The sequence below is a fragment of the Opisthorchis viverrini genome, assembly GCF_000715545.1.
Source record: "Opisthorchis viverrini unplaced genomic scaffold opera_v5_332, whole genome shotgun sequence".
Lineage (NCBI taxonomy): Eukaryota > Metazoa > Platyhelminthes > Trematoda > Opisthorchiida > Opisthorchiidae > Opisthorchis > Opisthorchis viverrini.
The window spans coordinates 247,757-262,458 of NW_008751985.1; the positions used below are offsets into that span (position 1 = coordinate 247,757).

Below are 14,702 nucleotides of genomic sequence, written 5' to 3' on the forward strand. Positions count from 1 at the left end.
CTAGAAAAAGATAAGGTAATTGATGAGACTAGAAAAACAACAGACTGAAGGGATGAAAAGTGCGATGTACAACACAGGACCTCGACCAAAGACCCTGGGTGGTCGACCGAGCTCATCACCAACAGGAGTGCGGAACAGGGACCAAATCGGAACCAGATCATGCGGAAACGGTGCCTGGTCGATGCTGTCTATAAAGGAGTATACAACTGGACGCTTGCTTGGTGTCCGGTTGAGGTAGCCGAAATCATCTGTATTCACTCCATCAAGAGACCGCCCACGTTCATTAACAGCCTCCACAATGATCTTGCAAAAAATGAGGTAAATAAAAACGTCAGTTGATAAATGTTCATAAGAGCCATTACAACAGATAGCTGTTGCAAAATGTGACAGTGGAATCCACCTGGCTCAGTCCCGCACATTCAGCTTTATATAGTAAATAGCATAATCCAGGGGGCGATGGGTTGTTTGGTGCTGTGTTATGTCCTGGAATTTAGTGTTTTAGCGAAACTCTAAGCAAGGCCACACCACCGAAGTATGCCAATAGGGTAAGTAAAACGCCTATCTAATTATCCGCCCAATCTTTGTACCAGGTGGGCAAACGGATATTAAGGACAGCGAATTGTAAGTCTGGCAAGTGTCAAGTTCCGTCCTTTGCTGAGAAACTCAGACTGACTTGTGTGTGTCAAACGGTTTAGAAATTCCGAACAGCGAGTTGTAAATTCGTTTTCACAAGAATAAAAAGACGGTGCGAGGTGAATATAATCCTCTTGTATAAACCAGCTTAACGACACGAAAGGCAAATAGGCAAGCCAAAAACTCGAAGAACATACCAACTTTTGAATGAAAACAGCACAAAAAAAACTTGACAATCTCTTGGTTGGCATCCGCTGACGTCTACTTTTACATTAAAGTTCTCTCGGGTTCAAACAACTTGATAAGTGTTGTCCACATTTCAGGATGAAAATTAGTGTCATCGCCGCATTTCGTTGCACAAGCATTATAGTAAGCCCACAACATTTTTGGTGGTTACTGCAGGGACAATTTTCTGCGAATAAGTTAAGGTTGTTAACTTCCTCAGTTCATCAGTTTTGTCCTCGGTTGTTCAAAGGTGAAGACAATCGATCAGGTTACCGGATGTTCCATTTTTTACTTCAGAGTGCGGCCTGGGCAAACCCCCGTTGTCAAGTCTGTAGCGCTAAACGCTTGGGAATCCAGTGGTCTCCGACCTCCGGTCGGCTAGACAAACATCCTATAAAAATAGTATGAGTGGATGAATGAATGAGTGAGTGAATGAACGAAGGAATGAATAAATAAGTGAATAAATGAATGGGCTTATTGGTGGTTACCTAGCACAAGCACATTTTTGAAAACAACCGCCCGGAAAAAAGTAAACAAAGTAGGTGTACGATCTCAATTTAGTGATTTCTACAATAAAAGGTCTATAAATCTGAACCTTCCTTGCTCACCTGGTATAGTTGGTCTGGATCGAGATTTGTAAAGTGATAGTAATTCAAGTATGGATTGTTGAACTCCGGGGTAATTTCGCACCATGGTCCCGAACCAACGACTGTTCGATGTGGGTTTAGTTCACTTCGAGCTGAATTCTGGTTGAGCCGAACGGGTCGGAGCCGAATCCGGTAGCCAGTGAGTGGCAGTCCACCATTCAAGGGAGTCTTCCATTGAATCACATGACTGTAAGGATCCGTAGCGTAGGTCCGTTGAATGAGCTGATGAAGAATACAGAATATGTATCGTAGGTTACAATGTGTATTCTGAAATATACCACCTGAATGAAACCTATCAACGGACAGTACTCAAAGCCGTCTTCATACAAAAAGGAACTTTGTAAATAAGTGATACCGTTGCCTGTAACAGCGTGTTGCCACAAGTTGATCCAATGAATGCTCAAACAACTGGCTTGTAATTGAATAAATAAATGATAAATGTCATTCATGTAAGAATATTTTATCCAAAATGACCGCGAGATATCTTTATTTTGGATGTTTCTTTTCCACAACACTGGTGCTAATAAGAGTTGACTGATGTCCTAGTTGCTCTTGATTTTCAGGACATCAGTAGCTTATTTTTATATAATATATATATATAATATATACATATATATATATATACATAGTGTCCCACCTGATCTGATATAAGAATTCATCTCCCGCTGTTAAAAAGTTTTATAGAGAACCTGGTCTGGAGATACTAGCTGGTTGTAGGCCCCTTCAAGGTTAGTCTTTTTGCTACGACAAGATAAAGGAGAACAGGAAGACAGTAACCGAAATACGAGTAGTGCCACTTTTCAAACCGAAAAGGTCAAAGTCACCAGTCGTATGTGGGAGCGGTATTTGCTTTACTTAGTCCTCCAACGAAACGTCTATGGTTGAAGTTAGCACGCCCCATATAAATGATCAGTACTTGAAATCACTTAGACAGGAACCGCTTCTCTGGGGGAGTTTTCTCAGCCGCGTCATACGTTATCCCTCCTGTTGAAATGTACTAGTGTCACACATATCATATTTTAATCTATGATACAACGCTATACTACACCATACTTTAATGTGGTATAGTACATATATAGTATTCACTGGGTGATATATAAGATACTGAGCTGTGCTCTACCATGCTAGGGTATATTGTACTATGGTGTACCATGCTATATCATACTATGATGTACTGAACTGTACTAGGCTATTTGAAAAATGATGTATCCGCAAAGTCAATTGACATTGTACAGTGCAAATTAAGTCAATCTTCGCTGAGAGGCTTAGCGACACTAAGCAGTTGTACACACCCATGAAGTTCCAAGATCGGGATCCGTGACCTTTCAGTGGTGTCTGAACACTTCACCTCTTAACCATTAGGGGCAATGTGAGTGAATAGCAGTTCTAAAGTTATTGCAGCAATCCATTGTCACCATTTGTAGTTTAAGCTGGAAGAACTGGCTGTGAGGCATGAGGTGACATCAGTAAGCGGCATTCTCATCGCCTAGCTGAGGTTTGTCAAAAATTGGACAGACAATAGTGGCATTGTCATTTATTCACTTTCGGATATCAGAATAGACATAAAGATAGAGTGAACCAAAACAAGCGTCAGTAGGTGATCTTGGAATACTGTTTAGCGCAACAGAATTTTTAAGCATGTATTGGATGTTATGGGGCTGTGAAAATTTACCCCATTGCTTGAAAGTAGCGGCATCATTGCTGAGAGTTCAGGTACCTAAGTATAGTAGTATTCTAACCGTCAATCCAATCATAAAACAGGCATCCAAGGGGAGTATATTCCTCAAAGTAGTCGACCTACATTCAAATCAGAATAAGACATTATAATGCAAAGTTCCTTACTTCAACTGGACCAGGCTGGGTGCTCTCGGAGGTTTGAACAAAGAATCCAAGAGGCGTTCCGCTGCCCACAATACTCCGAGCAGACAGTTTCAGCTGATAGCCAGTGCCAGCAACAAGACCATGGAGACGAAATCGAGGCGAACCGCTGTCTAGCGACGCATCCAGCGGAAATAGGACCGGGCCGTACCAGCGTCCTGGGCCTCCAAAAGCAGAGTAGAGCAGTTCGTACGCCGTTACGGGTAATCCACCAGTATTTTTTGGCTCATCCACGAATAATTCAAGAGTTGATTGCGTGACGATGTATCCACGAAGCTTTTTGAACGAGACGGAAACGCAGTATATTAGGGGGCTTGTACCAAACAGGTTTATGGGACAGACGCTAACGTCCGTTGGACGTTTCCCCTCTAGCAAGTAATTTGTGTTTACAAGCTAGTTTTGAGTCCCTGCCTTTCAGTCCGGAGCTAAGATGCGTCTGAAAAAATTTCCCTACTTGACATATTTCAGTAGTGTAAGGAATATGGCGAAATGAAACCGGTTCATGAGACAAGCATTGTGTTGCATTCAAAGGTGTCCAGTACTGACGAATGAAGTTCCTGACAAGTAAGCGACTGATGCCTAGTCCTGATGCCGAAAAAATGGCACATTGAAAATACAGGCAAATATTAGATCGTTCCACGCAGTACGCTACTTGATTTATTAGTCAATTTTCACGAGAGCGTGGGTTTCACGAGCACCGCAACCTGCTTCTTACGGTTCACCTTTGGAAACAACACTTTTCAGACAAGGCTACACTGTCACAGGCAAAAGACCTGAAGAAATGGGTACGCACGACCCGCCCTATTCAAGGGAGATCTTACCGGATGGTTGGTGCAACAACGGGTCGTTTACAGTACGCGAAACTACCTAATGCGTCTCTTGAGTTCCACGGCCGTGAGGTTGTCATATTTACCCATCGTGGCGGATTTCCGCCTTCATTGGTGGAACATAATACAACGAACCTATCGTTTACCCAAATAAAGTCGTCGAATAGCGGATGGCTTACATAAGTAACCCGGGCTTTCCCGATTGACTCGCTAATAAGGACCCCTTCGACAGTTGTATATCATCCGTTTCACACCATGTGCAGCTCACCACCTGAATTCACGTGGCGCTTGCTGAACATTATCCTATGAATACATAACATACAGTGTGAAAATTTACTCAAGAATCTTCTGTATGTTGTCTGATTTTATTTGCATGACATCGGACATACGAGGAATAGAGTGATTGTAGTCGAATTTCAAGAGGAGCTTGTGTCAGGCAGTTACTAATGCCGCTTCGGTTATTAGAACACATCCATGAATAACTAGACTCAAGTTCACTTCCGGTGTGCATGAAAGCGCGAAATGTTTGCCTGGACAGTTCCTCAAGTTGACGAGGATGGACATGTAAAAATGTTGAATTTTCAATCCCTAAATTATTAACCACTTTTGTATCATCGCCTTTGGCAGCAATATCGGCTTTGACCACCCGCATTTTGCTCGAAATGTTGGGGGAAATCTCCAAGGGACCAATGTTTTGGCGCCGTAAAACCAAGCTTGTTTGTTTTAAGCAAATCCAAGCTTGTAAAACTAGATAAAACGGAAAGACAAACGGTCCATAGTAGATTACTACAAAAATTCAAGGTTCTTCACCTCAAATCTCCGTTTGTCAAGATGGAGTATGATTCATTTTCCTTTGAGATAAAATACTCTTATGGTTTGAATGTCGGCAACTAAGCTGTACATAACGGACGCGGTTAGCCGAAGTAACATCTTAGTTTCATGTTTAAAAGCGGTCGGTCATGTATCAGAAGATCCAGTTTCTCAGGCAATTAGCGCGCTTCCAAACAGTGTGGTAGCAGAGTAACCAGTGGCAAGTTGGTAGTACTGTGAGTAAGCTTGGTACAATAAGAACTCAGTAATGGCAAACTTCAGACGTGTCTCAAGTGGATGCATCATTTATTGGCTATTGATCACTGGGCATTTGTTCAGTGCACCAAGTATAGTAGTTGACTTGCAAACGTTTCGTCACCATTCGAGCAGACGTCGTCAGCTCGATAAGCCGATCAAACGCCACATGATCAACAGCCAACGACGCCCTCCCCCGAGCTACCTACATTTGGGCGCATTGCCGAATGCACAATTTAGGCCTGATTCTGGGGCATGTGAGGTAGACTGCCACACGCAACATACAAAAGCCCGATCAATCAGACTTACCGTTGGTTGTCCAGGTACCGAAGCTCTTTCAAAGCGTATTGCGCTCTCATTAGTTCCGCGGATATTCGTAGCCTTGCAGACGTACTCATCGTAGATGAAGTGTTCCGTGTGACGACAGGGTCGGACTTGTAACCACGACTGACTCCAGTTCCAATGATCCCAAGAAATAATGGTAAATGTGGAATTCACGGCGTTTAAAATTTGCTCTCCTCTTCGATACCACGTCCTACAGAAAAAAAGAGATTTATGACCGACACGTTAGCCTAATCACTTCGTACTTTTTCAAATTTATCGGTGGCATTTTTTGGTCCTGAAATTCAATAACCTGTATTGTATGGTTGTTTGCTGCTCGTTGTCTTTGTGTCTACCACAAACCTGCTTAATCCAACATTCGCCCCATAGAAAGTGATGCACGTTGATAGCGGTCACTAAAGATATTTACAGCTTGCCTTGCTCTATTCTGCATTGATGTTGTCACACGCAAGTTTGATGAAGCTGCGGTTCAACTTAAATACCACAGTAGCATTGTCACTACCTTGAGGCCGTACATTTGATTTTCATGCTGTTAATTTCATGTTTATTGTCTCTTCAGATTAGCGAGCACTGTGTTGTTTACTGGTGCTTCAGCATGCCTCTGTTGCCCCTTTGAGAATTCGACTGAACTCCTTACAGCTGCTTCACTTGTGATGCAGCTCATCAACAGTGTGTGTTGTAGTTCGAGGCGAAAAGCAGAGCTGTGGTAAGCAGAACGCCACTGCACAGTGATTAATCGTTTTGAAAAGAAGCTGTGAGCGCTAGAATCGGTTAGCAACATGTCTGTGGAGTGTGACGGATAACTATTTGGATGTAACTCAATCAGAAGGAGACTGTTGTATACAGGTCAAACAAACGGACAGCAAACAGGAGAAAGACTAATACGTGGTGAGTGGCCGCAAAAATGGTCGAGTTTCAAAAACGGTCATTGTTCAGATGCATTTTTCTGTTGTTATCTTGATGAACATTTGTGGGTCCAACTTTTATCCAATTTCTTTGTTACTACTATTTCTTGGGCCAGTCTTACCCGTCTTACTGGCTGATAAACGCTGGAGATTATATTGAAATCTCATATCCTGTAAAGTTCCCATTGTTATTACGCGTGTTTTGGAAGCGACATCTATGTGCTTTGCACGACCATCAGATCGATGTTTTCACATACCTGTAGTCAGCGAGCTGTTTGATGCTTTCTGGAAGCAATGAACACAAAGATGACTGGAGGTCAAACAATGGAGAGCTGGTTGCCATAATTACTTGTCTGCTCAATTCATCAAAGCAACACATCAAGCAGCTGATTATTGCATTTTGTGACCCTTTGGTCTGTTGTGAAAACTCTTTACGCCTAGAGCTGACCGCTCTCAAAGCATTTTCGATCATTTCCGATCAAACACCGATAGGAAGACTGGTCAGTCTTCATCAGCATCAGGTCAGACGGTCTAATAAAATGTTTTCTATCAGGTAAATCCAACTTGACAATTCTTTTTCGTTTATCAAACGTTGTTTAGATCAACTAATAAGTTGATCATAATATCACAAGTTCGAGGTACACGGTGCCTAACGTTGAAGCATGTGCACGATTTTCACGGTTTCCCCTTGTGGGTAGACTGGACTATATATTATCATGTTCATGTCCACCTTTTGCATAGCTGGTGAATGCAAACAGTAGAAGCTTAAGTAATAATGTCCTCCATGTTCCCCGTTCTCAGTAGCTTCCAGTTCTGGCGACCAACTATTTCTGCTCAAGATCGCTCCATATGTAAGACAGGAGCTTGCTGACTGTAGGTCTTAAAAATCAACCTCTGCATCTTGATTGCTCCTACCTGGGCTTGGTTAACCTGGCAGTGTCCAAGCCCTCGGAAGGCGTGATAGCTAGGCACAGAAAGGATGTTATGGCTGGATGACTGTTGTTTGATTATTTTGTAGCTCTACTACCTCTCAGCATAGTCCCGATGGGAAGAGAGGTTGCTTCGAAAGCACTGTGGAACTTAGGTGATTTTACAAACAAGTAAGCAGGTTGAATGGGACTATGTTTCAACAAACTCAGTAGTTCGTACACGGATCTGTTTGTTATCGAGTGGGGCAACCTGGAGGATAGAGTTTCTGCGGCACTTTTCAACTGCTAGAGGAGATACGAGGTACTATATATACTCTAAGTATATTTGCCAGTATAAATCTTGGCGCCTATCTTTGACTACTTTATCACCAAATAATGAACAATGGATTTTACCAGTGAAGAACTAAGCGAAAATATTTGAAAACTGATGGTCCCACTACAAAGAATACACCATGTCGACTCTAAAGGAAAAACGCAGCCAAATTACCATGTTGGGTGTGGCATTCCAAAAGAAGAACAGGACAAGTTCGTCGCATTGTGACGCCATCCAAAGCGCAGCAAGCCCCTTTCATCAGTGCTTGGCAATCCAATCGCAGGAATCATTTGAGGACGTTCCACCACGCGGATAGTTGTATTCCAGAACCGACTATCCCCAGCATTGTGAGCGTGGCATGTGTAATTCCAGGTATCTTCGTGGCTTATAAAGAACAAACGGAGAATGTTGGTCTTTGTGAATTCACATCATTCCAACGCCTGTGAGAGAAGGCGCTGTTTTCGGGGAATACATCAACGAATCACGAAACTGGTCTCTTACGTTTCGGTGAAACAGTGAGCCTGGATTTGAAGGGTCACTAAAAGATCGATTAACTTAGGATGAGAAATGTGCAAGTAATTCGTGGGTAATCCCAGGTAACTCAGAACATATACTGCTAAAGGTGCAGCCTTTTCGCTGCCTTTTCAATCATGGAAGCCATAAGGAAACTCTCCAGTTTAAAGTGAATGAAATAAGGGCGAAATAATTCTGAAGGTTATTTTATTAAAGCATAGTCATTTATTGATACCTGTGAACACTTACAATGGAACTCCTTCACTCCTTGGAAGCTAGCACATTTCCGATATGCAAATGTGTGCACACGCTTTGAATAGCAGCTGAATCTCCGATTTATGATAACAGTTGACTGACTGCCGCAAAAGGGGAGTCTAGTGTATCAGTTGGAAAGACTTCAAGGATATCTTTTTCAATAAAGGCCTGCTGTTCTCGGATCCCACCAGACAGGTCTGGTCCCCGAACTTAAACCGAGGTTGTCAGTTGACGTAACACAAGATTGATGAACACCCTTCACCAACTCTCGACCTATTTCCTCCTTTCGTGTGGCTCATCGGGTAGGTGCACTTTTCGATTTTCACTAACTTTACGTTCTGCCTGAGCTCAGATTGGACGAAACTTACCAAATACTCTCATTTGCGCATTACTCTGGTTTTGACAAGTGACTCAAACTAATCCAGTGGAATCTCTCGTTTAGGATGCTGTTCTTCAACTGATTGTGCTGCACCTTGTCGTAGGATGTCGAAGAGTTTTTAGAGGGCAGTTTGTTACGCCTAGATAGTGCAATATCTCGAATATCGTACAAACCGAAAAAGGAGGCCGTCTGGGGCACCACATTCGGTTGAAGGTCATCTTCAACAAGAGATTCATCTGTATTTATCTGAGTCTGCTATTAAAGCCAAACTTGTGTGCAAAAGAGGGCGAGGGTTGTTTCGCAGCTGAATACCGAATCACATGTACATGGGGGTATACACATGTCCGCACATTGGTTCGATTTCGAACTTCAATTTAACCGAGAAATTTAGCCAGTTATTTTTGTATCTTGATAAAAACATGTTGACTAGTAAATGAGTGCATTACTTTACTTACATTCAGTTTGGTGTTCACGTACGATATGCAACTGGGGAGATTATTGAGCTAGGCCTATATGATGAGCTCCTGGAGGGATGTGACCGGTAGTGGGCTGTAGAGAAGTTTCTATCCACATTTTCAGAAATGTTGGGTCTAAAAGTACCTCATCATCTTTTACTGCACTTTGTTTCTGTGCTAAGGTCACCCAACCCCCAACGGGAACTGCTTCTTATTTGAGGGTCTATGCAGACCAGAGCGGACAAATAGATAAGATCATGGACGATATTGACGACCGTTACGAAAACCACAAAGGTGCCTTTGGTTATTCGTCTCCATCCCACCACTGTGTACATGTGTTTTTTCAGAAAACAAAAGGTAGACGGGACTTTGTTCTAGGAAGGGGCATTTAACTGTACTCCAGAGCTGAACACCTCCCACTTTCATATGCTACTAACAAATATTTCGGTTTGTACTAGTGGCTGCGTGACTGGATATTAGACAATATTTGTTTTCAGCCGTGTAGAAGTCACTGACGACTCAGTATGTATTTCAACTTGTATTCGACTTGTCAGGAACAGTATAGAATGATAGTAAACTTCCAGCCAATTCCGATAAATCTTTCCATGCTTACTAAAGAATATCTCAGATTGTGGCGCAACAGTACTTTTCGGCATCTTTTTGGAAAATATTCAGGTGAAAACACCATGAATTCACTTGGTTCGCACGAGTGGTGTTGTAGGGTTTCCACTTTAAACCAAATTGACACACAGGCTAATGTATGGCACAAGTACGAGTCTACATTTACGCAACGGAAAGTCCGGGATACTACTCATAACTCAAAGTGCATTTTCTGTTTCCGTACAATTAGTTTTATTATTGAATTAAAGAGTACCTAATAGGTTCAAAAACCACCTTGAAAAAAATTAACCATGGGGTTCGAAGTCCATCTCAGCGTTTTAACGAATGGAGTGCCTGAGAACTCAGTCACTTGCCCTCATGAGAGAACAAATTACATTCAAAATTGGTAGGCCGATACTGGTTGGTCCCGAAAACCAATTATGGAAGTATAAGTTGGTTCACACAGTCACTTTTATCCACTAAATGGACACCACCCCATGTGATACGCCGGCAGCCGGCACCTTCCTATCTCATCAAATTATGCTTGCACAGTACCATTTCCCAAAGTAATTGAGTCGGTAGGGAGTGTCGACGCGAATGACGAAATACTAGTGACCAACAACATTTGGCTAGTCGCTCGGCGCAGCTGTGGCATAGTTGTTTTGTCCCCTATCACCTAGGATGTTGAGGCTAAATGTCTTTGTGAAAGTCTATTCTCAAAATTCTCGATGATCGAAACTTTGGCAACTGGAATGGGCATAACACACTAGCACAGGTTACCATTTAATTTCTCCGCGCTGGAATCGAGTTTTGAGGGAATTAAAAGAAACTGGGCATTTTACTTGTTAAGAGAGTGCCTAACCCACGTTGCCTCTAACGAACGGTATTTCAGTAGGTTGATTACAAACCAGGTTCAGACTAGAACCACTTGCGACCAAGAGATCGTCCCCACTTATTATCGTTCCTCTGTCATGTACACACAGAACTCCGAAATAGCGTACAACAGCAACTTGAACGCATCAACTCAGTTCGGCTGCCAACAGACGGGTGAGAGGCGAAAGGTTACACCAAGTGCCACGAGCACTCACGTCCAAGTGCGTGTCCGTTATCACGTGCGTCTAAACCATTGTCCCATTGGTTGCATTTAGCTTAAATGAGGTGAGATTCATAGTCGTAATTTCGGTCGACCGTTTTATAATTTTGAACCTATTTTGGTACAATTAAGGCACAGGTTCAACCGTATCTTCAAGGGATCAGAAGTTAGCATACCGAATCCCTCTGGATATTGAGGCGTTCAAAAATTTCGAGATAAATAGTTTGATTCCAATGAAGCAATATATCTTGTGCCTGTGCGATCAAGTAGTGTGTTTTTAGTGCTTCCATAGAACATTAACGCCGGCTAAGAGGTTGAGGTCGCCAGAATGTGGGGATCCCAGAACTTCGAATTGGCGGGGGATGGCACGAAGACGGCACAACACTGTATGTGGACTTGTTCCGCTGTGTTGTTCTAAGGCACGTGAAATTCAGCAGAGTATCAGCTGAATCACTCGTTAATGAGATTCGTCAACCGAATGTGCTGCTGAATGTCCGCGTCATGTGGGCCCAAATTCATTGCTCAGAGATTTGGTTGCTTCTGACCATTCTATTGACGTGCTTCATCCTGCTTACATGGGTACAGGGTAACCGAAGTTACTCACCTCATGAGCTGTTTGTCTAAAATTCCACTTACTCACCTACTGGTCGAATCGCTTTGCTCTACAAGATGGTCCAAGTAAGATTTACTTTTGCCCCACTTCAAACCAAAAGTGTACCACATTAAAGTCAGTGGTGCAAATTTTTCGAGAAGTTCGAAAAAAGAATGGTTGTCTCGAATGGCGTTTCGTGCAGTGCAGAGGAATTCTACTCACGTAGTGTTTTGAATAGTCAAGTAGAGGTTATGATTCAATTGGTCCTCTTGGTCAATTTCCATCCACACTTTGATGCGCGGGTCGTTTGGCTGTACCCCAGGAGCGAAGGACCTGTTGCTTCCGAATTTTTCGTAATACAGTTTTAATGGATCCGTAGCGCGAACCTTGCACTGCACAGTGACTGTATCACCTGAGATGGTTGCAGAAACAAAGAAAGAAAATGCACGTGGCAGGGACTATAGAACTGCTACAGTGAGGGTTACAACCTTTGCTTATGGGAAACAGAATCATAAGTAGATAGATGAGGAAGGGATAAAACCGTGTGGAATGAACTATTTTCTAAATAGTTTCCTATACCTCAGTAATTTTGGGTCAACATAAACTGAGATATCATTGACATTCTAAGCCATTTGCATCCACGTGACAACCTTAGATGAATACCTAACATTAGCAGCTGCTCCGGGTTATCATACTACATATAAAGTGATCGGCCGATACACCAGTATCATATTTATTCTACATTCCATATGTCTTCCGATTCCTAGCCACTTGGGAAAAATCACCGGTCCACGTAGAAAACGTAAAAGGGTTTTAATGTGTGTAATAGATATTTCGTCCTTTAAGTAAAGTTGGTCTGTGCTGAAAAGCCGAGAAGTATGATGCAACTTGGTCATCTTTATTTGGAGTCATGCGCATGTAACAAAACCTAATGAAGGTTCGAACCTGGAACTTTGCTGCTATTGTTTTGGACACTTAACCGTTCAGCCACGGTAGGCCGATTCGCATTCCCGTGAAAAGTGGTAGAGATCGCAAAGTGAGACCATCAGGAAAACAACTACCGGGAGTTAAATTGCATAGATTGGAATATGTTATTTAGTGTAGCAGACGTTGGTAATTCATCATATACTGTGAGACGTTCAATTTCCTGTGTAAATTTTTTTAAACTTATCTAAATTGATAGTCGAAATCAGGCGAATTCAGTTGAACTTATACTTGATTACATAACAATTGCTAACAGTAGAACGACAACAGAGACACGTTTAGGCCAATTTCATTCTTATGAAGTGTTTTGTAAAACTATTGCATGACTTCACAACATAGTTTATAGCTTCCTCCCCCCGACTTTAATAGTCCCGATAGAATATTGACCTAGTATTTGGCCCCGGCACTGACTACCACTCAAGCGCGATCAGTGATGGTCAGTTTTGATCGAGGTGATTTGAACGACCAAGTTGACTCTAGATCTGTGCATTATACAATACGAAAGCAATTCGTCGGTACAGTGTCTTCTGATAGATCCTATCACGCGTAATTTGAGTTCTCCGACCTCTGTGACACTCACTGCTAATTTGCATTCAGAAGAAAAACATTTGCCTGTATACGCTCACTCAAATCATCAGCATCATCATTATCAGCTGTAGGAACCGCGTACTTGTCGTATAGTAGTTGTAGATGCCACAAGTTTGTCCATCGACGATTTGGGGAGGTAGGATAGGTAGCTGTGCATTGGAGGCGTGAGCTGATAAATTCGTGCGTAAATACAGGTCTGTCAGTGGAGTTTTAAGTGGGGGGTTAAAGAGGATGCTATGCATTGAAGGCAATAGCTTGGATGCACTAGCGCCATTAAGGGCGCGACTGGATCATGTTTGACAATATCTGCAACCATTGATGTGATTCATCTCGGGGTCCCCATCCAGGGAGACGGCAATGATCAGCGCAACTGAATTTGCTAGTACTGACTTTCACACTTCGCTGCCAAGTCATTGTTTGACCTAATCTGACTCGTTTCCACACTTCGCGTGGTTCTGAAACAAGAACCCTTCGAGAAAGTCGGTTGACTGTCCTACGGAGCACATGGCCAAGCCAGCGCAACCTATGCAATATGATCAGTTCATCTATCGTGGGCGAGTTGTTTCTTCCGAATTCCATTCGACGTATTTAAGTATTGCTGATCCGGTCATCCAACCAGACTCCGACAATGCCCCGAAGACATTGATGGTAAAACACTGAAAGTCTTTTGATGTCATCGGCGCACAGGGGCTAGTTTTCTGACCTATATAACAATATGGATCGCACAGCAACATTGTTAACTCAACCCTTGACGCCTACACCACAGGTGACGCAGGTTAAAAAAACTGCTCTGGTGTTCCCAGCCGAAGGGAACCAGCCCCAGATATTACACAAAACTGGTGTACCGTAAGATGTGTAAACATGCTAAAGAAATACAACACACGTAATGCATTCAGTCGCTGGTCTATGAAGTTTCAACAGCCATGAACACTCGGAAACGCCGTAAAAAGGTTTTTGGGAGTAATTCTACCGAGGGGAAATTTATGATTATAATGACACAAGTTGGTTTTACGGGTTTAGGAAATAAAAGTTGGTTTGTAAGTTTACAACTTGCTCCAAAAGATCTCGCGTCAGCTGTGAGCAACATAGACACTCATTTTCGTGTAGCTTATTCAGCCAACCTTATCGTCTTTCATCCACACAAAGTATGCTCATTATGTACTAACCTGGCTTTCAAGAGGGACCCATTCGAATCTCAGATGGACCTCTCTTATATGATATTCAAATAGGATTCTGATGAGTTCTCCCATGAAAACTAAACGGACGTACAAATGAATTCATTTGGCAAATTTCGTGCGATTTGGGTTCAAGGAGGTCGTAAGGCTGACAGAAACTCCAGGATTGTGCATCATTGATGAGCTCCAGTAATGAGAAGTCAGTCTTTGGTTATCAGATTTTTCAGCGACCTTATGAGAGGTTTTCTTTATGAAAACATGCTCAGTGTATTTCGCCGTCGATGTATGTGAACATGTATAATCA

General features: G+C 42.6%; 1 protein-coding gene across 1 annotated transcript in view; it reads right to left on the reverse strand.

Moving 5' to 3' along the window:
• The window catches only part of T265_10040 (hypothetical protein), a gene marked incomplete at both ends in the record, with an annotated part of 28,155 nt that continues 13,453 nt past the window's right edge, over positions 1 to 14,702 (reverse strand). Inside the window, 6 exons of the mRNA XM_009176294.1 lie at positions 1 to 303; positions 1,467 to 1,727; positions 3,348 to 3,659; positions 5,585 to 5,810; positions 7,939 to 8,148; positions 11,874 to 12,063. Coding sequence (XP_009174558.1) covers positions 1 to 303; positions 1,467 to 1,727; positions 3,348 to 3,659; positions 5,585 to 5,810; positions 7,939 to 8,148; positions 11,874 to 12,063 — 1,502 coding nt within the window. The remainder of the gene's footprint in view (positions 304 to 1,466; positions 1,728 to 3,347; positions 3,660 to 5,584; positions 5,811 to 7,938; positions 8,149 to 11,873; positions 12,064 to 14,702) is intronic.